General features: G+C 42.4%; 2 protein-coding genes across 2 annotated transcripts in view; both read left to right on the top strand.

Moving 5' to 3' along the window:
* LOC306917414 (metalloreductase STEAP3-like) overlaps nucleotides 1-15603 on the top strand; it is a 27870-nt gene extending 12267 nt beyond the window's left edge. Inside the window, exons 7-8 of the mRNA XM_079495635.1 lie at nucleotides 8723-9097; nucleotides 15488-15603. Coding sequence (XP_079351761.1) covers nucleotides 8723-9034 — 312 coding nt within the window. The 3' untranslated portion in view covers nucleotides 9035-9097; nucleotides 15488-15603. The remainder of the gene's footprint in view (nucleotides 1-8722; nucleotides 9098-15487) is intronic.
* A 2873-nt stretch (nucleotides 15604-18476) lies between these two features.
* LOC306917269 (acyl-CoA-binding protein-like) lies at nucleotides 18477-23087 on the top strand. The gene is made up of 4 exons (XM_079495412.1): nucleotides 18477-18621; nucleotides 20330-20444; nucleotides 21660-21722; nucleotides 22643-23087. Exons 1-4 carry the CDS (start codon nucleotides 18607-18609, stop codon nucleotides 22714-22716), a joined length of 267 nt encoding a protein of 88 aa, XP_079351538.1. The 5' UTR covers nucleotides 18477-18606; the 3' UTR covers nucleotides 22717-23087.
* Nucleotides 23088-23639: the final 552 nt, after the last annotated feature.

Below are 23639 nucleotides of genomic sequence, written 5' to 3'. Positions count from 1 at the left end.
CATCTTTTCTGCTGGGCTAATCTGGCCTTGCACAGATTTGTCACGTGCCACCTGGCAGCACGATAAAAGGGGCGTTCTGTCCCAGTCAGAGTGTGTAGGACCGCCACCCACACAGCCTGAGGGGGGGGGTGTGTGTGTGTGTGTGTGTGTGTGTGTGTGCGTGTGCGTGTGTGTGTGCGTGTGCGTGTGCGCGCGTGCGCGCGCACGCGAGCGCGCTATATTTAACCCATTTTGGCCTGACGTCGAAATTTTAAAAATGTCTTCCTGAGAGTTTTCTGAAATACCTATGTTTCTGTATCAGTGGTGCTCAATATTTCATGTCAAGGAGCCCACAAAATGTATGTAAGAGGCCGCTGAACCCCATCTAAAAATATGTTGTTCCAGGGACCCCCCCAGAAGCAAAGACTTGAGTTAAAAAACGTTCGTTCTGAAAAAATATATATTCTAAATTTGCATCACATTTTCACGATTTAAAAAAGAATTAGCAGACCTATGAGCTTGTAGATCTGCTATTTTTCAATAGCTAAAGTATAACATAATGCTTTAAAACACCAAAAAGGGGTTCCCGCCCAAAATGGGTTAAGCATGTTAGTGTCTGTCTACTTACTATGAATAGCTTGAGTGCAGTGTGTGCGTATGCATTTGTCATTGCGCGTTATGTGTGAAGGATTTTTCTTCTTTTTTCCTCTGGTGTACTGTATGTGTTCTAGACTGTGTGAGTGATCTGTCGTCGACTGCCATCCGTTCCATGCTAAAGAACAGAGTCCCAGAAGAGCGTGTATGCGATAAGCGGTGTGTTTGTGTTGTCTTTTTGTCTTTTTCCTAGAGTGCGTTTTGGGATTAAGACCGACTGAAAAGGGCTCTGTAAACACGGAGAACGAGCGTTGTCTTTAACCCATTCTGGACGGAGAACCCCTTTTTGGTGTTTTTAAGCGTTACGTTATACTTTTAGCTATTGAAAAATAGCAGATCTACAAGCTCGTAGCGCGGCACTGAGTGCCGCGCTACGAGCTTGTAGGTCTATTTTTGAAAAATCGTGAATATATGGCACACCAATCTTTGAGCCAAAGTTTTTAACTCAAATCTTTGCTTCTGGAGGAGGGGGGGCGGGGGGGTCCCTGGAACAACATATTTTCAGATGGGGGTTGGCGGCATATTACATATAATCTTGGGGGTCCTTGACATGAAAATGTTTGAGAACGACTGACATAGAAATATAGGTTTTTTTCAGAAAACTGTCAGGATTTAGAAGACATTTGTAGAATCCTTCCCAGGTCAAAATGGGTTAAGTCATTCTCGTGGATGACTTGATGTTGCCCAAGGACACGCTTTAAGTCGCTCTTAACCCGTTGAAACCAGGAAAGGATCTGTGTTATTTTAGATTTTTAGCAACATAATGTTTTTTTCAGAAAACTCTCAGGATTTTCGAGAACTGTGGTTTAGAACAGAGGCTCTCAAAAATAGCAGATGTACAAGCTCATGGTGTGTCACTCCGTGCCGTGCTGCAAGCTTGTACATCTGCTATTTTTGAACATCGTTTGAATAAAAACATTTTTAACACAAATCTACTCTTCTGGGGGTCCACGGCCATTTGGAGGTCATTAGTTGGCACGGAAACGTTTGAGAACTGTATGCTGATTTAGAAGGCTTTCGTAGCATCGACCTCAGGTCTTCATGGAATGAAACTGAAGTAGAATCAAGCCATTAACCCATTCTGAACGGGAATCCCTTTTGGTGTTTTAAACCTTATGTTATAATTTAGCTATTGAAAAATAGCAGATCTACAAGCTCATAGCGCACCACCGAGTGGCGCGCTACGAGCTTGTAGGTCTGCTATTTTTGAAAAGTCGTGAAAATGTGGCGCAAATCTTTGAATGTATATTTCAGAGCGAACATTTTGAACTAATATATTGGCTTCTGGGGGGTCCCTGGAACTACATATTTTGAGATGGGGGTCCGTGGCCCAATAGAGATAATTCTGGGGGTCCTTGACATGAAAAAGGTTGAGCACCACTGACATAGAAACATGGGTTTTTCAGAAAAAATTTAGGATTTAGAAAATCGACCTCAGTCCAAAATGGGTTAACAGGCCAGTGGTTGGAGTAAATGTGTGGCGACAGAAAGGCATAAAGGTCCTTTTCAAACAAGCAGCAGTGTTGTTTTTGGCAGCAAGTTTTGATTTTAGTTTTAGTCACAGTCTCTTGAATAGTTTTCATTTAGTTTTAGTCACATTTTAGTCACCTGGAATGTTTTAGTGTTTGTCTAGTTTTAGTCGACTAAATATCATAAGATTTTAGTCGACTAAATCTGCAGTTGATTTAGTCGACTAAAATGTATTTTGGCGGGTCTTGATGTCTCATAATGACTGATTTTACTCTTGCTGAAAATAGCCGATCTGCAAGCTCACAAGTGCGACGTGGTGTTGTGAGCTTGTAGATCATCAGCATGCAACAAAGTGTAAAATGACTTATACTCTTATACTCTATCTCTTTTCCACTAGTCCCTTCCTAACATTTTAGTCTAGTTTTTATTTGTTGACGAAATTGTCAATATATTTAGTCTTAGTTATAGTCATCATAGCTTAGTATTCATTTAGTTTCCATTTAGTTACCCCCAGAAGCAAAGATATAAAGTTAAAAAAAAAAACATTTACTGTGAAAGAATATAATATTCAAATATTTGCACACATTTTCGCGATTTTTCCAAAACAGCAGATCATTTCTGCTATTTTTCCAACAGCTAAGCAATGATGATGACGGTGACACAGATGCGTTCTTCTTGGTCTTAGTTGGTTAAAAAATGTCTCCGTCTTTGTCCTCTGCGATTCCACGCTTCCCCATCTGAGCCTCAGCCGGCAGCGTGAGGTCGTCTGTGCCCTGCAGAGTGGAATCAACACGCCGTGCACTTGTTGACGGTTCTGCTGTGGAACGGAAATGCACCCTTGTTATTATTCAGGATTGATTTACAAGTGCGATATCGTAATGAGCTTGGAGTAAGCATGAACTCTATAATCATAATCAACGGAGATGAATGGATAATCCCAACACAATGATAGATAAATAATCACACACCGTGTGTCAGGCACCCGGAACTGGGTCTTAAGTCAAAGACGTGCCACACTAATGGCATTGGGTTTCCAGGTTTGTTGAGGGAACCTGAGGCTGTGTGTACCTTGGCACCAATTATGAAGGATAAGACACAAGTAAAGTCCACACACATGATCCTTTACTCTGGCTATTAATTTGTGTCCCAGTGTTCATTAGAATTAGATCATTCCAACATTAGATTAGACATTAGATCATTCACAACGTGTCACGCTGCGACGCGTTGTGATCTTGTAGATCAGCTATTTTCAAAAGGTGTAAAAACAGTCATTACGACGGCCCGCCAAAATACATTTTAGTCGACTAAATCAACTGTAGATTTAGTCGACTAAAATCTTATGACATTTAGTCGACTAAAACTAGACTAACACTAAAACATGCCAGATGACTAAAATCTGACTAAAACTAAATGAAAATAAAAGACTGCCGAAGCAGACAACTCCGCAACACTCCAGTTTAGACGAAAAGTAGTGCGTGGAAGGAACACGTCATTCCAACCACACAACCAGTGCCTTTCCCCTCCATCAGGCGCCCCGGCTGGCCAGGGGGGGGGGAGTTTAGAGACCAGGGTTACTGCATGTTCTTTGTGAGGGTGACCTCCCCTTTGGGGGGCACGGGGAGAACATGCAAACTCCACACAGAAAGAGGGCCTTTCGCCAACCCCACCTAGGGTGTGCTTTTAATGCTTTTGACGTGTGACTCCGTGGTATGACCATCAGGCGTTGACACTAAGGGTTGCCCACCTGCCCACCAGGTAAATGAAACCTTTGGGCAGGTGGAGTTTGCTTTCAGGCAGGCTGCCCGACCAGGCAGTGTTGTTTTCGTCGACTAAAACTATGACGTAAAAATGTTCGTCGACTACCTTTTTTCACTGATGAAAGCTAAATGGAAAACGAAATGAAAACTAAGCTACGACGACTAAGACTAAATATACTGACGAATAAAAACTAGACTAAAATGTTAGGAAGGGACTAGTGGACAAGAGATCCAGTATAAGTCATTTTACACTTGGTTGGCATGCTGAAAATAGCCCATCTATTACGACAGCAACAAGGCCCGCCAAAATACATTTTAGTCGACTAAATCGACTGTATATTTAGTCGACTAAAATCCTATGATATTTAGTGGACTAAAACTAGACTAACACTAAGACATTCCAGGTGACTGAAATGTGACTAAAACTAAATAATAAACTATTCAAGAGACTATGACTAAAACTAAAATCAAAGTTTGCTGCCAAAAACAACACTGCCCGACCGGGCAAGTGCTTACTGTAATAACTGTATCACTTGAGAGAGGGGATACAACCTTAAAAACACGTGTGTGAACCCATGGCCATTATTCATAGGTATTTGGCATGAAAATCTAGGTATGAATTGTTTTATCGCACAGCCCCAGAAAGAAAACAATAAGTGTTGAACGATAATTCAAATTTTTACCTATCATTTTATAATGGACGGTTTACTTATTATAGGGCAAGTGGGCATGACCTTTGGGCAAGTAGACCAAAGCATTTCCGGGGGTCCCCCCCAGGCTAAAACATTGAGAACCCCTGATGTAAGCCATCAGTTTTCCCAAAAAAAAAAAGAGATTTAGAGTTTTACGCCCGACAGCAACGATGTCGGGGGATAATTGCTAATTTGCTACACCTGATGTTTCCAATACACAGCAGCATGTAAGCATAACATTACACCGACGACAACATAAATAACACATTGCATGAGAACGTCAGTGTGTACATATATACACAATAATAATAAAGTACATAGAGCTCAATCCAATCCAGTCAGTTCAGAAGTACTGAAGCAGGAGAGTAAACAGTGGTTATTTGCCGCGGGTATTGTTAAGGTAACGATCTTCTAGCTGCTGGAAGCTTACAGTAGCTTCCACCAACGTGGGAATCACACGACCAGTACAGAGCAATGCTTCTCAAACCTTGTCATGTCAAGGAGACCTCAATATGATTTTGGCTGGGGAGTGTGCGGACTAACCTGACTCCGCCAGATGGGGCAGCAGAGAGTACACTGGGTTCCCCCCTCCTGCTCCCACCTGCATCTCAAATCTTGAAATGGACTGTGATGCTCCAATAGAGGGTATGCGCGTGACATCATCACCAAACCAGGAAGTTATGCAGGAATGCCTACTGAGTGGCAAAAAACTACTTTCTGGCCTTGACAACCCAGACATCCACACAGAATCTGATTGCATTAAACGACATGAAACAATGTTAAACTCACTTTGCATGTTGCTTTGCCACTCGATTTGCCACTCGATGTGCCATTCACTTTAAGCATGCGCATACTCTCTATAGACCAGTGGTGGAAAAAAGCACTCGCATTTCTTACTTAAGTATCAATACGGCAACATAGAAATACTCCGTTACTAGTAAAAGTCCAGAATTCAAAATGTACATGAGTAAAAGTACAAAAGTATTGGCATCAAATTGTACTTATAGTACCACACAAGTAAAAGTACTCATTGTGCAGAATGTCTAATTTCAAGTTTCCAAATGTATACATTTCTTTTAATGATGTTTTGGGGGGCTTTTTGCCTTTATTGATAGATGTATAGTAAGTCGACAGGAAACAGGGAGAGAGATATAGGGGGAAAGACACACAGCAAAGTGTCCAATAATAGATCTTTCTCTACGGTCTAAGAGGCCTTCCACGCGAGAACGGAGAAGTTTGAAAACGCCATTAAAGTATCCAGCGTCCACATTGCAGTTATGTTAATTATGCATGTAGTCCAGACGAGAGTGGTAGAGCTCCGGACACCCAGAGAAAGCTGCGGGTAGTGTAAGCTATATTATGAAATATATTATGAAATATATTAGAAAGCTGCGGGTAGTTTAAGCTATATTATGAAATATATTATGAAATATATTAGAAAGATGCGGGTAAGCTACCCGCACCATGTTATGGTGTGGATGATGTGCATTGTGCATGCTTTCACAAACCACTGTGTTGGACCAATTAAGAATATTACGTTGAACTCAAATGCCCGCAGCCTGTCAATGAGTGTCGGCGTAGTTATTATCTCGCACCATAAATGCACAGCAGGAATGGGAGAACTCGTTGACCTCGACACCGGGCTTACAGTAACGTCCATTACTGCTGCATACTGAACGAGTTAACCCATTTTGAGCGAGAACCCCTTTTGGTGTTTTAAGCATTATGTTATGCTTTAGCTATTAATAGCATATCTACAAGCTCATAGCTCGGTGCCGCGCTATGAGCTTGTAGATCTGCTATTTTTGAAAAATCGTGAAAATGTGCCTCAAAGTCTTTGAATATAAATTATTTCAGAGCGAATGTTTTTAACTCAAATCGTTGCTTCTGGGAGGTCCCTGGAACAACATATTTTCAGATGGAGGTCGGTGGCCAATTACATATAATTTTTTGGGATCCTTGACATGAAATATTGAGCACTTAGTTCTGACATAGAAACATACTTATTTCAGAAAACTGTCAGAATTTAGAAGACATTTTTTTAATTTCGACGTCAGGCCTAAATGGGTTAACCCAATGGGTTAACCCATTTAGGCCTGACGTAGAAATTTAAAAAAGGACGATACTGTCATCATTGGTTCTCAGGACTTTTTCACGTGAAGGACTCCCAAAATGATTGTGTGTTTGGCCGTCGACCTCCCCATCTCAAAATATTTAGTTCCCAGGGTCAGGGAACCCTGGAAGCAAAGATTTGAGTTAAAAATGTACGCATTAAAACATAATATATAGGGCGGCAGTGGCTCTGGCTCAGGAGTAGAGTGACAGGATGGGAACCGCAAGGTTTCCCGCAGTTCGAACCCGGGCTCCCCCAGAGTTAGTGTCGAAGTAGCCTGGAACTCACCTATGCTTTTTATGGCATAGGCAGCTCACGGCAGCCTGCCGGCAGAAACTATGCGCAGCTGCTAGACATGAGACTAATTCATTAGAGCGACAGAGAGAGAGTGTGTGTGTGTAAATGTGTGCGTGTATGTCAATTTAACAAAGGTGCAGACGATCAGAAATCAGCAGAGAGTGAGTGATGTTTGCGCTACTCTATGCCGAATTGAAGTGGACTTTTTTTTTCTCCCTGGTTTCCGAGGCTAGTGTCGAAGTGTCCTTGAGCAAGACCCCTGAACCCCTAATTGCTCCCGATGTGCAGGTTGGTGCCTTGCATGGTTTCCACCGGCATCAGTGTGTGAATGTGTGTGTGTGTGACCATTTTATATAGTGTATTGAAAGATTTGCACACATTTTAACGATAGCCATACTAACTACTTTTGCTGGGGACCCCCTGAACTCCCCCCCCCCCCCACCCGGGACCCCATTTTGAGAACATATACATTATATAGCACTATATATGTATAGCTAAAATAAAAAATTGCAGTCAACGGATGCTTTCCCGGATTGAACGTGTTAAAAAACGGTGTCTTAAGTAAGACAGTACGCTAATTAAGAGCTGCCGCCGCGAGCGCTGAGCTCTTCATTATTATTGGGCGGAGAGTCATCATAATTCTGAGCACCTCGACGCTGCCGGCTGAGTTTGACACCAGGGGGAGGGGGGGTGCTGGTATATATAGCCTAATGGCCACCACACTGCTCAAGCCTGGGAATTATAATTAGACCGCCTCTCGCTGTAAGTAGTGTATGACTCAAACACACACACACGCACCGAGGTTGTGAAGCCGTGAGGATATTTGCAAGAGGGCCACTGTTTTTATCATTATAACTCACTTTGAGCTGCAGACTGTCTAACATCTAATGGAATTGAATTGTTATCATTCTAATCAAGCTAATCATTCTATCAAGCTTCTAAATATCTGAAACCCTTTACTTGTACTCTTTCCTGCCTTGATGGAGAGTTGCTAACCAAATGGACCCTTATTAGATTTTTTACTCTTGAGAGCGTAAAAGGAAATTCAATTTTAAGCTCTCAAGAGTTAAATTATTGCATTTTATCGCATGTCGGACAATCGCATTTTCGCATCGCATGTCCCCGCGCTTCGGACCTTTGGTGTGTCGGAAAAGCGTGCGCACCCCATATTTTCAAATGGGGGGGGTCCGCGGACTAATGAGTATAATTTTTGGGGGTCCTTGACATGAAAAAAGTTTGGGAACCACTAGGGCATTAAGCAACTAGTCGACTATTCGACCTTGTTGGTTGACTAGCTGACTAGTTGATAAGAAAAAAACCCAATCTTTTTTTTATTTCGTAGGCCTCAAGCTCAGGTATATATGTATAGTTATAGTCACCAATGTACACAGTTTTTAAATGTACAATGATTTTTAAATGTACAATGATTTATTTACATAATAGGTAGTTAACCCATTTAGGCCTGACTAAAAAGTCTTCTGAAAGAATATTATATTCAAAGATTTGTGCCACATTTTAACGACCTACAAGCTCGTAGCGCGCCACTTGGTGGCGCGCTACGAGCTTGTAGATCTGCTATTTTTCAATAGCTAAAGTATTACATAATGCTTAGTTAAAACACCAAAAGGGGTTCCCGCCCAAAATGGGTTAAACAACTAGTCGACTAGTCAACTAGGCAACTAGTCAACTAGTAAAAATGACTAGAAGTGAATGGGAACCAACAGCTCTAACGTACTGTCATCGTCCTTTTCGTTCTGCAGTCGTCTCTGGGCTACGTGGCGCTGGTCCTGGGCACCCTGCACACGCTGCTGTTCGGCTGGGACCGGGCCTTCGACGGCGCCCACTACCACTTCTACCTGCCGCCCACCTTCATGCTGGTGCTGGCGCTGCCGTGCGCCGTGCTGCTGGGCCGCGGCGCGCTGGCGCTGCCCTGCGCCGCCCCGCGCCTCGCGCGCATCCGCCGCGGCTGGGAGGAGAAGTGCGGCCGACACATCCGCTTCACCATGCCCGGGGGCGGCGGCGGCGGCGGCAGCTGCAACGGCCAATCGCTGGAGGACATGACGGACGTCTGAGAGAGAGAGAGAGAGAGAGGGAGGGAGGGAGTGCGAGCGTGCGCCCTGGAACTGTGACGGACAGTATGTACAGTACTGTGTGTGTTGTGCGTGTTTGGGAAGGCAGAAATAATGGAAGCGCTCGAAGGCCCGCGTAAACATACACGCACGCATGCATGCATGCACGCACGCACGCACACACACACACACACACACACACACACACACACACACACAGTCACACACACACACACACACACTAGAACGATGCTTCTCAAAGTGGGTCAGGGTTAGGGCTAGGGGTCTTTTGGGGGAGGGGAAGGGGGGGGGAGTAGTTAATGTAGCATGACAATCGTTTTAGCCACTTTATCCATTTGTTGGCTGTTCAAAAATAGCTGATGTACAAGCCGCCCACAACGCAAAACTTTGAACACAATTATTTTTCTAAGGACGCGTATATACACGTCTTTTATATCAAAACCATGGGGTGCTAAGGACGTGTATATAGGCGTCTGACTTCAGCATGCCTCTTGTTTTGGAATATTAACGCTTCTAGAGGGACTTTAGCGTGACCAGCGCGAGGTAAGAATGGAAGATTATGCCTCCCGGTTTTTGTTTGGGGGGGGATACGGGGCTTTTCAGAGTAAAATCTGCCATATCTGCAGGCACTCTAGCGCCTATATTTTGAAATATGCTGCTGGCGCATCCGTTGTCTCTGTGCGCAAAACATTTTCCACCGTGGTGGGGTCCGAGGGCCAAATAAAAGTTTACGGGTCCTTAATTGTTGGCAAGGACCCCCAAAAAGGTCTAGATTTAAAAATGCTGTTAATCTCAGCGTCTGTTTATTATGGATTGCCCAGAGGGCTTTTTTTCCCCTCATTGTCTGTTTTCCTTTCGTAGCCGGTTCCACCGGTGTAACAGGCTTAATAATAGTATGAAGGACCACAGCCAAAGGGTTTAGGATGACAACGGAATCACACACACCGTGCTGCTTGTTGCCATGCTGTAGGGCTTTCACTTCTAGTGATTTTTGCTAGTTGCTTAGTTTACTAGTCGACTAGCCTGGAACTCACCTATGCTTTCTATGGCATAGGCAGCTCCTGGCAGGATCCGCCGGCAGAAACTGTGCGCAGCTGCTGGACATGAGACTAATAAGCCTATCTCACAGCCCGTTTTTCACGCCCACTTCCGGTAAATAGTGGTGACTTTAACATGGGCATTTACACGTTTTTTTCTCTGGAGAATCTAAGTACATTTTCTAATGTAAAAATGTGACAGACCAATATTATTATGAAGCAAACAAGATGGTAAATCAGGTCGAGCAGATAGAACAAACCTTACCTTGAGAAAACAAAAGTTGTAGACTTCTTAAATAACCTCTGTTAACATGTAGCGTCTATGGAGTGACGTCACGCTATCACCACTAACCCCGAAAGGGGGCGTATTTAGGGGGGCGGGGAAATTCTGTGAGATAGGCCTATTACTCAGAGCGACAGAGAGAGAGAGGAGTGTGTGTGTGTGTACGGGTGTGCGCGTGTGTCAATTTAACAAAGGTGCAGACGATCAGAAATCAGCAGAGAGTGATCGACGTTTGCGCTACTCTATGCCAATTTGAAGTGGACTCGGACCCAGACTTTTTTTTCTCCCTGGAAATAAAAACGTCTGGGTTTCCGAGGCTACTAGTCGACTACCTATTATGTAAAAAAAATATATATAAATATATTTAATGTTTTTTATGATATTTGTACATTTAAAAACTGTGTACATTGGTGATTATAATCTAGCATTCTAGTTGAGGCCTACAAAAACGGAAGAAAAGAAAAACGCCTTTTTGTTCTTTTCTTTTTTTTTCTTATCAACTAGTCAACTACTAGTACCAGTAAGGTCGACTAGTTGAACAGTCGACTAGTTGCTTAAAGCCCTACCATGCTGTGGTACTAGAAGGAACAGACGCCGTTTCCCAAACGGTGGGTCGGGATTGTGTTTAACACAAACCCTCAAAGCTGGACATAGGAGGTGGCTATAGCGCCCCTCAAAAATAAGCTTGTAGATCTGCTATTTTTGAACAGCCAACGCTAAAATGACACATATGCTTTCCCCCGTTTTAACCCATTTTGGGCGAGCATTATGTTATGCTTTAGCTATTGAAAAATAGCAGATCTACAAGCTCATAGCGCGCCACCGAGTGGCGCGCTACGAGCTTGTAGGTCTGCTATTTTTGAAAAATCGAAGAACGACTGACATAGAAACATAGCTTTTTCAGAAAACTGTCAGGATGTAGAAGACATTTTTAGAATCTGATCTCAGGTCAAAATGGGATAATGGGTTAAATAGCTACAATAGCAGCTCTACTGTTGTCAGGCGGGAAAATACTTTTTTTTTTACCATTCATTTAGGAAAAATATGATTTTATTTATTTTCTTATTTCTTGACGTTGTCGCACTGCTTCTCTTCGGGCTAATGGTTCCCTCTAGAACCAGAAGAAGACTGGCGTTATTTGCGACACTCCTGCCTCCCCGTTTTTATGTTTTGTTCGTTTAAAGGAGAAGGCTTTCTTACCTTTATTTGTAGTTGTTACGTCCCCACCACAGAGGTCCAGGTGTTATTTTGTGCAAAAGCGCATTATTGGACCCCTACCATAAGCCCTCAATTGGGCGTTGGGTTTTAGCTAATTTGCTAATTCGCTTAATTCCATCGCTCAAAAATATTTTTTTTTGTATATATCCTCTCTTCATAATCTAAATAGCATCCCAAGCGGCACACTTCACTACTTATTTCGATGGAAATAAGCGAATTAGCACTAAAAACCCAACGTCCCATTGAGGGCTTATGGTAGGGGAAATAGGCAATAATGCGCTTTTGCGCAAAATAACACCTGGACCTCTTTGGTGGGGACGTAACAACTACAAATAAAGGTAAGAAAGCCTTCTAGTTCGAAATGCGGATTACAGGGTTATAGGCTCGATTTAGTTGCAGGCTGCAACGCATAGACAGTAGATCACTGACATTGACTCTGCTATTGTAAATCCCTTTTTTTTAAATAACTGAGCTTATCAATAATTTTCCATTAGTTCTTTGTTTTTGTACATTGCTGTTAGTGTTCATAGACGCCCTGCCTTTTGTTGCAGTTGTTTATAGAGGGCTCCTCCCTGTCTTCATACTAAATACATCCTGCTCTTTAACCCAAATATTACAGTGGCTCGTGGCAGAGTCACACGTGGCCTTAAGTCTGCCTTATATCGCAAAGTGCTTCGTTTTCTGTCGGAACATCTCTTTTGTTTTATGCTGATGCATTTCGGCTTTTGGTGTTGGGATCTCTGTGAGAACGGTGGCCTGGAGATGGTCCGTCGAGTTTCATTGTCAAGTCTGGTGTTGTCAAGCTTCTTCCAAACGTTTTTAACCCATTTTGGGCGGGAACCCCTTTTGCTTTAGCTGTTGAAAAATAGCAGATCTACAAGCTCATAGCGCGGCACCGAACTTGTAGGTCTGCTATTTTTGAAAAATCGTGAAAATGTGCCTCAAATCTTTGAATATATATTATTACAGAGTGAACATTTTAACTCAATTTTCTGCTTCTGGGGAGGTCCCTGGAACAACAAGTACAGATACTTCTGGGGGTCCTTGACATGAAATATTGAGCACCACCGACATAGAAACATGGGTATTTCAGAATACTGTCATGATTTAGAAGACATTTTATTAAATTTTGAAGTCAGGCGCATACGTTTGTTAGACATACCAATACCTACCCCTAGCCTAGGGTAGGTACCCTCACAAAAAAACATGCAGTAATCCTGGTCTCTAAACTGCCTCCCCCTGGCCAGCCGGGGCGCCTGATGGAGGGGAAAGGAACTGGTTAACGTGTTTCTTCCACGCGCTACGTCCAACCAGGGAAACTCCCCCCTGTCAGGTGTAAAGGAGCAACTTGGACACTCATGCATGAAGGAAGCATGAGTTCAAGTCCGTTGCTCTCCCCAGGTTGGCGGAGGGTGTGTAGAGCCCAGGATCACATTAGATCATTGACACGGGTGAAAAATGGGTTACCAAAAAAAAAATACATACCAGTAGTCCTACACTAGTCATTAGTCCGACAACACATCGCTCCCGACATGCACGGCGGGTTAAAACTAACCCTTGCTGCGGGTTAAAAAATCACCCGTGGCTTCCACGTGCGTTTAGGGTTGAAACATGTTTTGTTTTAAGTGAAGAAAAAGGTATTTTGAACTAGTCCTTCGCCATCGACATTTTCAATATAAGTACAACCACCACGTCTCTGCCTGTAGTGAGCCTGCTCTGATTTCATGGTCACCGAGGAACGTTTCCCAGCAGAGGCTTCGACACCAGACACATAATAAAGTCCCAAAATAAAATAAGATGCCACCAGGGGGACGGCATTCCCCACCCGCACCTCTCCAGGCTAGCTAAGCATCGTTGAGGTCTAAAAGGACAACTTTGTTTTATTTTTTCCAACCAAGGTTCATGTTTTACGCTATTATTGGAGAAAGTTAAAGATTAGTGTTAAACTGTTTCCATTTGCTTTCGTTTTAACGAATTTTTAGCTATTTTTGACAGGGGGCATTCGAAGAAGTGGCTAAATATTTATTTTTAATTTTTAACAAAATTCTACGGCAATTTCTTTATTATTATTTACTGTAGTCCTACTAGTTTGGACCAGCTCAGTGGCCTTGCGGTTAGAGTGTCCGCCCTGGGACTGGGAGGTTGGGGTTTGATCCCCGGCCGGGTCATACCAAAGACTGTAAAAATGGGACCCAGTGCCTCCCAGCTTGGCATCAATGATAAGTCCCTGTGACATACTAGCGTCATGTCCAGGGGGTGTACTTGTACATCAAGCTGCCTCACGCTACAGAAACAGGAGATAGGCTCCTGCCTTACGGGCCCCATGGCTCGGCAAGGCTTACTATAGTCCTAGACCGCAGGAAATTACATCTGGTCACAAAAGATCACGGGATCTATTGAAGGTTAGCCTGGAACTCACCTATGCTTTTTATGGCATAGGTATCTCCCGGCAGGATCAGCCGGGAGAAACTATGCGCAGCTGCGCGACATGAGACTAAGAGCGACAGAGAGAGAGAGAGGAGTGTGTGTGTGTACATGTGTGCGTGTGTGTCAATTTAACAAAGGTGCAGACGTTCAGAAATCAGCAGAGAGTGAGCGATGTTTGCGCTACTCTATGCCGAATTGAAGTGGACTCGGACCCAGACCTTTTTTTCCTCCCTGGAAATAAAAACGTCTGGGTTTCCGAGGCTAATTGAAGGTTGGTGACAAACTGACATATTGAGCCTATGACACACAGTATGGCAGCCTCCTAGTAGTCAGTTGTTCGTTCAGACACACGGAAAACAACTGCTGTGGCCAGATGTAATTTCCTGGGGTCTAGTAGGACTATAGTAAATAATAATAAAGAAATCGCTGTAAAATTTAGTAAAAAGATATTTAGCCACTTGCTCAAAAAGAGCTAAAATCGTTAAAACACAGCAAATGAAAAATAAAAAAATAACACTCATCTTTTACTTTTCAACAACCTAAAACATGAACCTTGGTTGAAAAGAAACTAAGTTGTCCTTTAAACACATCTCTTTATGGGACATAATGTTAGTCTTGTTTTGTTTTATTTAACTTTTATTTCATTGTTCAATTTATATAATTGAATAGCCTAACATGAATGCACTATAATAATTCCCTGGCACTATATTAACAATACAAAGTACGTGTCGTGTTATCAAACACCAATGTGTGCCAAATGAATTGAAAGCGAAATCCAAAGTCAAAATAATCATTGCCGCAGCCAGACTCGAACAAAGCGCTGTGTCACGTTGACGTCTATTATGCTGTGTTATTTAAGAAGAATTTTAAAAGAGTAATAATGGAACTGGTTTGTACTGGTTCTGTAGCCGTTTACTAAACTGACCTGCTGTTGTGAGAACTGGTACCTGTTGAATTCGATGGACAATCATAAAGCTTTCATTAACGTACAGGACACTTCAGCCCGGTTTATACTCGGCAGTGGTGGAAAGGAAATAAGTACATTTACTCTACTGTACTGTAGTATTTCCAATTTTCTATACTTTTACTTCTACTCCACTACATCTCAAGAGGCAAATGTCGTACTTTTTTACTCCACTACAATCATTTGGAAACTTTAGTTACTAGTTACTTTGCATATTACTATAATTACAAAACATGCATTATAAACCACTCCACCCCTGACTCGAAAATTGGACATTCTGCATAATGAGTACTTTTGCTTTTGGTACTTGAAGTATATGCCAATACTTTTTACATTGTGGTATTGATACTTTTACTTAAGTAAAACATGTGAGTACTTTTAGTTCTTCCACCACTGCACTGCCTTATAGATCTTATTTTTTGGCACGGGACAGCATCGTGCAACGGAGTATAAACTCGGACTCGTCGCTGAAGGTGTTAAGGACGGGGTTGTCATTTTTGTTTCAGATCATGATGAAAGCCGGGCCTCGTCAGGCACTCCATCCTAACGAAGTGAATGTAAATTATTTTTTTATGATTGACATTTTTTTGGACCTAGAATAAACCTTATTTTGTATATCTAACCTTTCTTGTCTGAACTTTATTCATATTGGTTTAGGATGAAAACATAATGAAACGTTATGAAGTGTCCAGATGTTAGTATTCGATCAGACTATGTAGTGACTTCTTATGTGACTTCTTTATCCTAACAAGTTTTATTACCTTGTGAATGCTGCCATCTTGTGGTAGAAAAAGCTTTTAGCTCGTGTCATCAGATCATAGCTGCTACTACATTTGCCCTGTACTGATAGACCTGAGAGTAATGCAGCTTTAAGCTCCACTGAGAGTGCATGACGATATTGGAAGGTGTCCCCTGGCCCAAATAATAGGCAAAATAAAATTTTCCCCCCCAAAATTGGCAAGTGTTTGGTGGAGGGGGTGGGGAGGGTGATATAATAGGCCAGTCAATCTAAGATTTGACCCAAAATAAATTGCAATAGTAATCATTCAAGGTTTTTTATGATCCTTAGGGTCATCCAAATTACATTAAAAATGTATATACATTTTGGATCATGGTAAATTCAGGCGTTGAACGTTGGGGTACCATTTATTCAAACCTATATAAATTTGAATTATGCTTTAAGTAGCATGTGTCATGTCAAACTAGGTGTTATTCACGATTCTGAACCCATTCCAAGCATTAGTTTTGCACTAAAAACACTCCTTAGGCTAAAACCGGCCATAGCCGTCTTCACAAATGTGATGAGATCATCACATTTGGGGCCGTTTTTAGCCCAAGGAGTATTTTTTACTGGATTCATTGCAACCGGTATGTCTGCCAATATGCCCCGCGGACGCTTTTGAGATTTTCAAGTGGGCCACAATCCAGAAAAGGTTGGGAACCACTGCTCCGCGAGTAGATGGTGCAGTCAGAGTGAATTTACTGCATGACGCCTGTCTCTTTTAAAGCATACCGAACGTGACTTGCATTCCTCCAGGCTTGGTACAAAAACCCTCTCCACGCTGTGTGCAAAGATTGTGCTGGCCCTGGGGTGGGTAAGCATATAGGAACACGTACGCAGCCAGTACGGTACTGCATATATCTGTCCAATCTGTTCAAGAGACGACACAGATGACATGGAAAAGTGTATTAAAGTATTCAAGTTAAAATTGACTTGCCTAAGCCTGCAGTGCAGACACCCTGTTACATGTATTTTTCAGAATGGACAAAATTATTATAATTTTTGAGTGGTGCAAACCACTCCAACAACTGGCTTTGTACCCGTGTACCCGTGTACCCGTGTTTGTTCGTACCAAAAAAACGAGCATGGTTGCTATGGTTAGTATGTGACGTCACTGACATAGCTGATCAGACTATAAGACCTTGCACCACTCAGTTAACACGGGTGTGGTTTTTCAATACAGAATGATCATCATATCGACATCAGTAATATCGGTTATCGGCCATAACAGCAATTGATTATATCGGATATCGATATCGGCCAAAATGTCTCATCGGCACATTCCTAATTTTAACTAATCTGTATGGTTGGTAGTAGTATAATGCAACATAACCAACACATCTGCAGGGGCTCATCCCTATGTTCCCCAGGTTCTATGTTCCCCACTTACCTTAAGGATTAGGGTTAGCGTTACAGGTTTCTGGTTTAAGGACTTCAGTGTTTTGTAAGTACAGTGAAGAGTCTGAGCAATTATGTTTTAGTGTATTTTATGCCAGTGTTAATTAGATAGTTTAAGTAGCCTAGGCAGGCCTAAAGTTCAATGGATTGTTCAAAGACTGAGTTTAAATCAGAATTTGCTACTAAAAGTAACACTAAGACTAATACTTTTAGTCTTACTAGAATTATTACAATTTCTGGTTTAGGTTTATTCTAAGTGGGGAACAAAGAACCTTTTTTGCATGTACATAGCAGGGATTCCCTCTAGTCTTGATTGAGAGATTTGTAGATGTTCGTTTTCCCACACGGGAGACACATGGTTTGAATCCCAGGTGACACAGTTGCAATTACCTCTCTCTCACCTCAGTAATGTGCCCATGTATTACTGTCTCAGCAAAAATAGCAGATCTACAAGCTCAAAACGTGTCGCACTGCGACGCGTTTTGAGCTTGTAGATCTGCTATTTTTGCTATATTTGAATTGAAATCCTGAATAAAGCAGGTCATGTTTGCATGTTTGGAGTTGTAACAGCTGAAATCAATAATATATCAGTGTTCTTCAAGATGCGTTTCACCATGTTAATGCTTTTTTCAGATCTTTCAGTTCTAGGAAACACAGAATGGGGGGACTTTTTTTTTCAGCTCTAAGGTATATTAATAATGTTGAAAATGAGTGGAATGCCCCTTTAACCTGAGGGCCGCATTAAGTGAAGGTGTGGGCCGTATGTGGCCCCCGGGCCGCCAGTTGCCCATGTGTGCTGTATATGGAATACATAATACATATACAATAGATGCAATATCAGCCATTCTAAGACTAGGAGCAGTTCAATATGTTTATTATTTTCAAATAAAGCATGACCTGTAAATAAATCATGGTTCTCAATGTTGTCTGTATACTCTCAGAATCCTTAAAAAATAAATAAAATGGTTTGAGAAGTTTGAGAACTAGAGCCATAGAGAGAACACCTGCTCGGGGTTCATACTTAGTTTAGACTAGTCATTGGTTAGACATGGGTTAAGGTTAGGTTTAGGTGTGCTGCCCCGTGGGAGGTTAGGGTTAGGGTTTGAGATAGATTGTAGTTGTAGGACTAATGACTGGTCTAACCAATGACTAGTCTAAACCAAATACTGTCTAAACTAAGTACTGCACCCGGTTGCTCTCCTGACAACATTCAAAAAGACCAGACCCAAACGAGGAGTGGTGGTGAGTGAGTTGCACAAATATTTCATAGGTTCATTCGGTTGACCCGTCTGTTGACTTGACAGACTCCTCCTCTTTGCTTATAATCCATCCAATAGGAAGGCAGCTCGAGCCAACGTCTCCCAGCTGCAGGACTGGTTGGACGGCCTACTTGGGGAGGTCTGGGACACAGCACTGCAAGGTGTGCCAGTCTGTCTAGCTATCAACATGTCATCTCCAACTGTAAGTAATGTCCTGGTTACTAGTATGAGTATTTGTTCAAGTTTTGAGAATGTTATGAGTTTAAAGCAAGTGTTCCATGTCTCTATGATGTTTTTTTTTTAAGTTATCCAACAAACTTAAAACAAATTAGGTGACCCCATCTATTTCTGATTCCTTTGATTGACAGGAATTGCTTTGCATTACACTAGTCTCGGTGATGTTAAATGTGATGTGGGTCGCACCGTGCTGTGCCGTTTTGTAACACAAAATGGAAATGGTGTGTTGAGCATCAGCTCTCGTTTTGACTGTGCAGTGTATGAAATGTAACACTATACAGTCTATACTCTAAATGGTACTTTTATTTTATCAGAACGAAATGGTATCTATCTATCATAACATACTGGTACTAATTTGGCAGAACCTGATTCTGACCGTACAGTATTTTGGTGTTGGCTTGGTGAAGGTGTGTGTGTGTGTGTGAGAGTATAGGGATGGTTGATTTAATGAGTCACACCTGGCCTGAGTCTGAACTCTTTGCTGGGTGTGCTGGCACACACCCAAACACACACACGCATGATGTTGGGCATCATGGATCACACAGGATCAAGTGCAGATGAAGATGAGGCTCTCCTATCCTCCTCCCCTTATCTCCAGAAGGTTATGATGAAGTTATGATACATTTTCTGTCTTACATTCTAGGACTTCTGAATTCAATGGTGTTGTCGAACTAACGCCTGTCGTACTGTTGTATGTCTAACAAACGTATGCGCCCCTGTTTGGGCAGCACTCACTGTGACTGTAGTATGACAACGTATAAACTAGGGCTTAAGTGGTTAATCAGACTAATCGCTTTTGTCAATTATAATGAAGCTTACCAAAATAATCAATATTATAATCGTTAAGATATTTGATTTCACCACTGGAATGCTGGCAGCAAAAGACTTTCAAGGAAGACTACATGGACAGAGACTAAGATTAGTTTTTATTTTTATGTTAACATGCTCATAAAGTTTTCTTCACAACAGTTAAACAGTGCTGTATGAGTGGATCAACAGACAGACTTGTTGCTCTTATAGGGCTCTAGATCAGCCCAGGTGCTGAGGATCAGTGTCATCAAGGCCACTTGCTAATCTAATGGTGAGGCAGGTGGACAGGACATAACATTACAAATCACTCTCTGTGCTAGTTTCAGCGCTAGCACGTTTCACAGGAGGAGGAGGTGTTTGACATCCTTCTGTTTCACCTTATTCTTGGCCCCTTGTCTAGTGCGGCGCCATCGAGTTTTTCCTGTGTGTGTGTGTGCTCACTGTGCTGCCTCATTCAATATCTGTCCACTTCTTCCCTAGTTGTGGGATGTGGGAACCACTGGTTTAAAAATACAAGCCCAAATGAGCAACTACAATTTGAAAACGAGCCCAACATAGCTTCGTATAAGCAGACATGGCAACACTTGTAAACCAGAAATCCTACTCTCCTACCTGTCCTGGAATAAGGTGAATAAATTAACCCTACTTTTCTTACCCAACAGGTTCTGAATCGTGCTGCTACAGTACAATCGTGTCCATCTTGCGTTACACAAGCTAACAAAAGGGCATGTTTCCTAAGAGGTAGTCTCTCGAGAGACGGACTGTTCCACTCCATCAAAAAGAGGGCACTGTTATTCCTTTATTTGTTGACCTCAGAGGTGACACATGTGTCTGTGTCTGTGTGTGATTGTTTGTGATCTTAGGCCTTTGAGAGAGCCGCGGACGAAGCGACCAGACTGAAGACTAAGCCAAGCAATTCCGAGATGTCTATGCTCTACGGCCTGTACAAGCAGACCACCGTTGGAGACCTTACACACGGTGAGATGTTCTACTTTATGGACTTGATATCGTTGATATAGCCTATCGTTGCTGTTGGGCAGAAAGCAAGCCTCTTATCTCCATTTTCAAACGTTCTGTTTTTCTTGTAGATTATTTGATACATGGGCTACTACAGCGTCGCACAAAAGTAGCAGATCCACATCTCTTCGAACTTGAGATCGGCTGCTCTTGAATTTGATCTGCTTTAAAAAAAATCACACGTGTGAACTGAGTGGTGCAACTCTCCTCTCCCCCACTTCTCTCTCTCTCTCTCTCTCTCTCTCTCATTAGCAGGCAACAGTGCAGCACTATCTCTCTCTCTGTTTCTGGCACAACAGCGCCCCTACTGGTACTCATTGGTACTCGTGCTCATAGTCACACAAACATAGGTTAACACGGACATTGCTGTTCATTGCTGTTCCTTGGAGTGGTTGCACCACTCAAAAACAGTAACAGTTTTGGACATTATGAGGTGTTACCCGACAGACTATGCTGAATCTTGCATTGACTTGACCACGTAAAACTCCCAGGGGTCTGCACTTGGGTCCCCTCTTTTATTCCTTCTACACCAAAGGGTCTTTAGTGAAAATAGTTGTACTATTTTTGCCATGTCTATTAACTCATCCATCGCCAAGGACTTATTTAACTTCTTTTTCATGATGTCCTGGAGCGCCAAGGACGTGTTTTTCGTGTTTTATAACATGGTATAAAGACTTTAAAAGAAAGAAAAAAAAGAAAATATATATAAAATAAAATAAAAGATATATGGTGGCGGTCAGGGCCTTTTGGCGCCCCCTAGTGGCGATGGATGAGTTAAGACAGGGGTTCTCAACGTTTTTGGCTGGGGACCCCCGGAAATGCTTTGGCCATGTCTCGTGACCCCTGCCCCACCCCACCCCCCTCCCCACCCCCAATACAAACTGACTGTAAAAATAACCTTAATAATAGAGAAAATATATCATAAATGAATACTGAAACCAGATATAATCATTAAGTAAGTTATGCATGTACTATGTAAACTCTTTATTTCCATTTATTTCTCTATTTCTATCCATTCAGTTGCAAAAAAAAAAAAAACTTTGGGGACCCCCCCAAAATAATTTGGTGACCCCCTCCCCCGAGGGGTTGCGACCCACGGGATGGAGACGGGAGTAAAATGTTTCCCACTCATAGATAAAAACATGTTGGATAAAACTTTAATGTTTTTTTTTCCAGATCGTCCAGGACTGCTGGACTTTGCTGGCCGTGCAAAATGGGATGCCTGGAATGAAAAGAAAGGTAGGCTAAATAAAACGCCTGGATGATAATAATGGTTCCATGTCACTTTATCGGACGGCTCTATCGGGACAGTTTTTGTGGAGTTGCACGAGTAGTCAAAGTTTGCGACGGAACTACTGAAGCTGCACTTTCACTCGAATCCGCTGGATTTAGAAGGCGTTTGTAGAAGCTATTAGCTATTAGCTATTGAAAAATAGCAGATCTACAAGCTCAGCGTGCCACCGAGTGGCGCGCTACGAGCTTGTAGGTCTGCTATTTTTGAAAAATCGTGAAAATGTGCCTCAAATTTGGAATATCTTTTTCAGAACAAACGTTTTTAACTCAAATCTTTGCTTCTGGTGAGGTCCCTGGAACAACATATTTTCAGATGGAGGTCGGAGGCCAATTACAGATCATTTTTGGGGTCCTTGACATGAAATATTGAGTGATATAGGCCTAGAAACATAGGTATTTCAGAAAACTGTCAGGATTTAGAAGACATTTTTTTTCAGGCCTAAATGGGTTAAAGGTATATTCAGTGATTTCACTTCATTCAAATATCACTTATTTTTTTTTGATAATCCTCCCTACTATAGAGTGTGCTGACCATATAAGGAGTTCCTCCCTGTCCCCAGTGAGCCCCTGGGGTCAACAAACCCTAGTTTCAGTTTTGGTGGCGGGTGGCAAAGCCTTCATCCAATCAGGATGAGAGGGGCCTTCCTCCAATCATGATCGAGTGGGTGCACATGCTGTTGGCCTGTTGCGTGTCCCCCCACTGTAGAGCGTGTGCATGTGCACATTTTGTTACCGGGGCAGACTGGGTGGTTTTCCAAATCACTGAATGCTCCTTTAACGGATTAGGAACATAACACACGGAGATTACTTATTTTATTCCCCCCCCCAATGAAGGTCAAGGACTAACAGGCGTTTGTGTTTTCCAGGTCTGTCCCAAGACGCAGCGATGGCTGCCTACATCGAGTTTGTGGAGGATCTGAAGACAAAATATGGCCTGTAAATCCTCCTAATGCTGGATTAACAATGGCCTGCTAGTGTTTTCACAGATAAGCAGTAACCCACCCCAAAGTCTTTGCCATGGTCCTTTGCCAACAAGAACAATTTTTTGCATTTGCGAAGATTTGTCGGTGGTTGTTTTGTATTTCTTGGACTATACCTGACGGACAGGGTTTTCTGTGTGGACATGAGAACCTTCACATTGACAGTACCTGTGTAGTAGTAAAGTCCTGCCACTCAAGCCATTTGGATTTCCAAGTAACGGTTAAAACAAAATGTCAGTGATTTGCCAACCCTCTGTAACCTCTATGTAATTTATTTAATCCATACACATGAATGAATTGCATGGTGCAATAATAAATCGTTTTGACTAAAGGTAGTGCATATCTGGCATTGATTTCGAAAGGAAAACAAGTGCAGTCATAAAACATGTAGTGTGTATATAGGATGACATGCTCATGGCATGAAGACCCGAATCGGTAAAGAAAAGAGCATAGTTTGCTTAGGCCTCACTCAGACCTTTACTGCATTGCTGTATGCTTGTTGGATGAATGTTGTGTAGTGTCATGGCCGCCCCAATGCATTTCCAATGGGTGTCACATGGTTTGACACAACATTTGTGTTGTATGAGGGGGGCGCAGTCGAAACACAGCCGAAAGCCATACAACAGCTTGTAGTCCAAAATGTGGACTACAAACCATGTGACTCCCATTGGAAATGCATTGGGGCGGCCATGACACTACACAACATTCATCCAACAAGCATACAGCAATGCAGTAAAGGTCTGAGTGAGGCCTTATCTGATCTCACACAACCAGCGGCTACTCTGTCCATTGTCCAAAGCATTATCGCTGTGCTACATGCCATGCAACATGCCATGATAGAAGATAAAAAAAAACTGAAATCAGTTGTGAGGACTTTAATCCA

The sequence above is a fragment of the Electrona antarctica genome (assembly GCF_951216825.1).
Source record: "Electrona antarctica genome assembly, chromosome: 24".
Classification (NCBI taxonomy): Eukaryota; Metazoa; Chordata; class Actinopteri; order Myctophiformes; family Myctophidae; genus Electrona; species Electrona antarctica.
This window is presented reverse-complemented; position numbering and strand designations above follow the sequence as displayed.

Bases quoted from the DNA above. Each gene is read 5' to 3' on its own strand.
- LOC306917269 (XM_079495412.1), top strand. The intron at 20,445-21,659 runs GTGAGATGTTCT...TTTTTTTTCCAG, and splicing joins CGTTGGAGACCTTACACACG to ATCGTCCAGGACTGCTGGAC. The intron at 21,723-22,642 runs GTAGGCTAAATA...TGTGTTTTCCAG, and splicing joins TGCCTGGAATGAAAAGAAAG to GTCTGTCCCAAGACGCAGCG.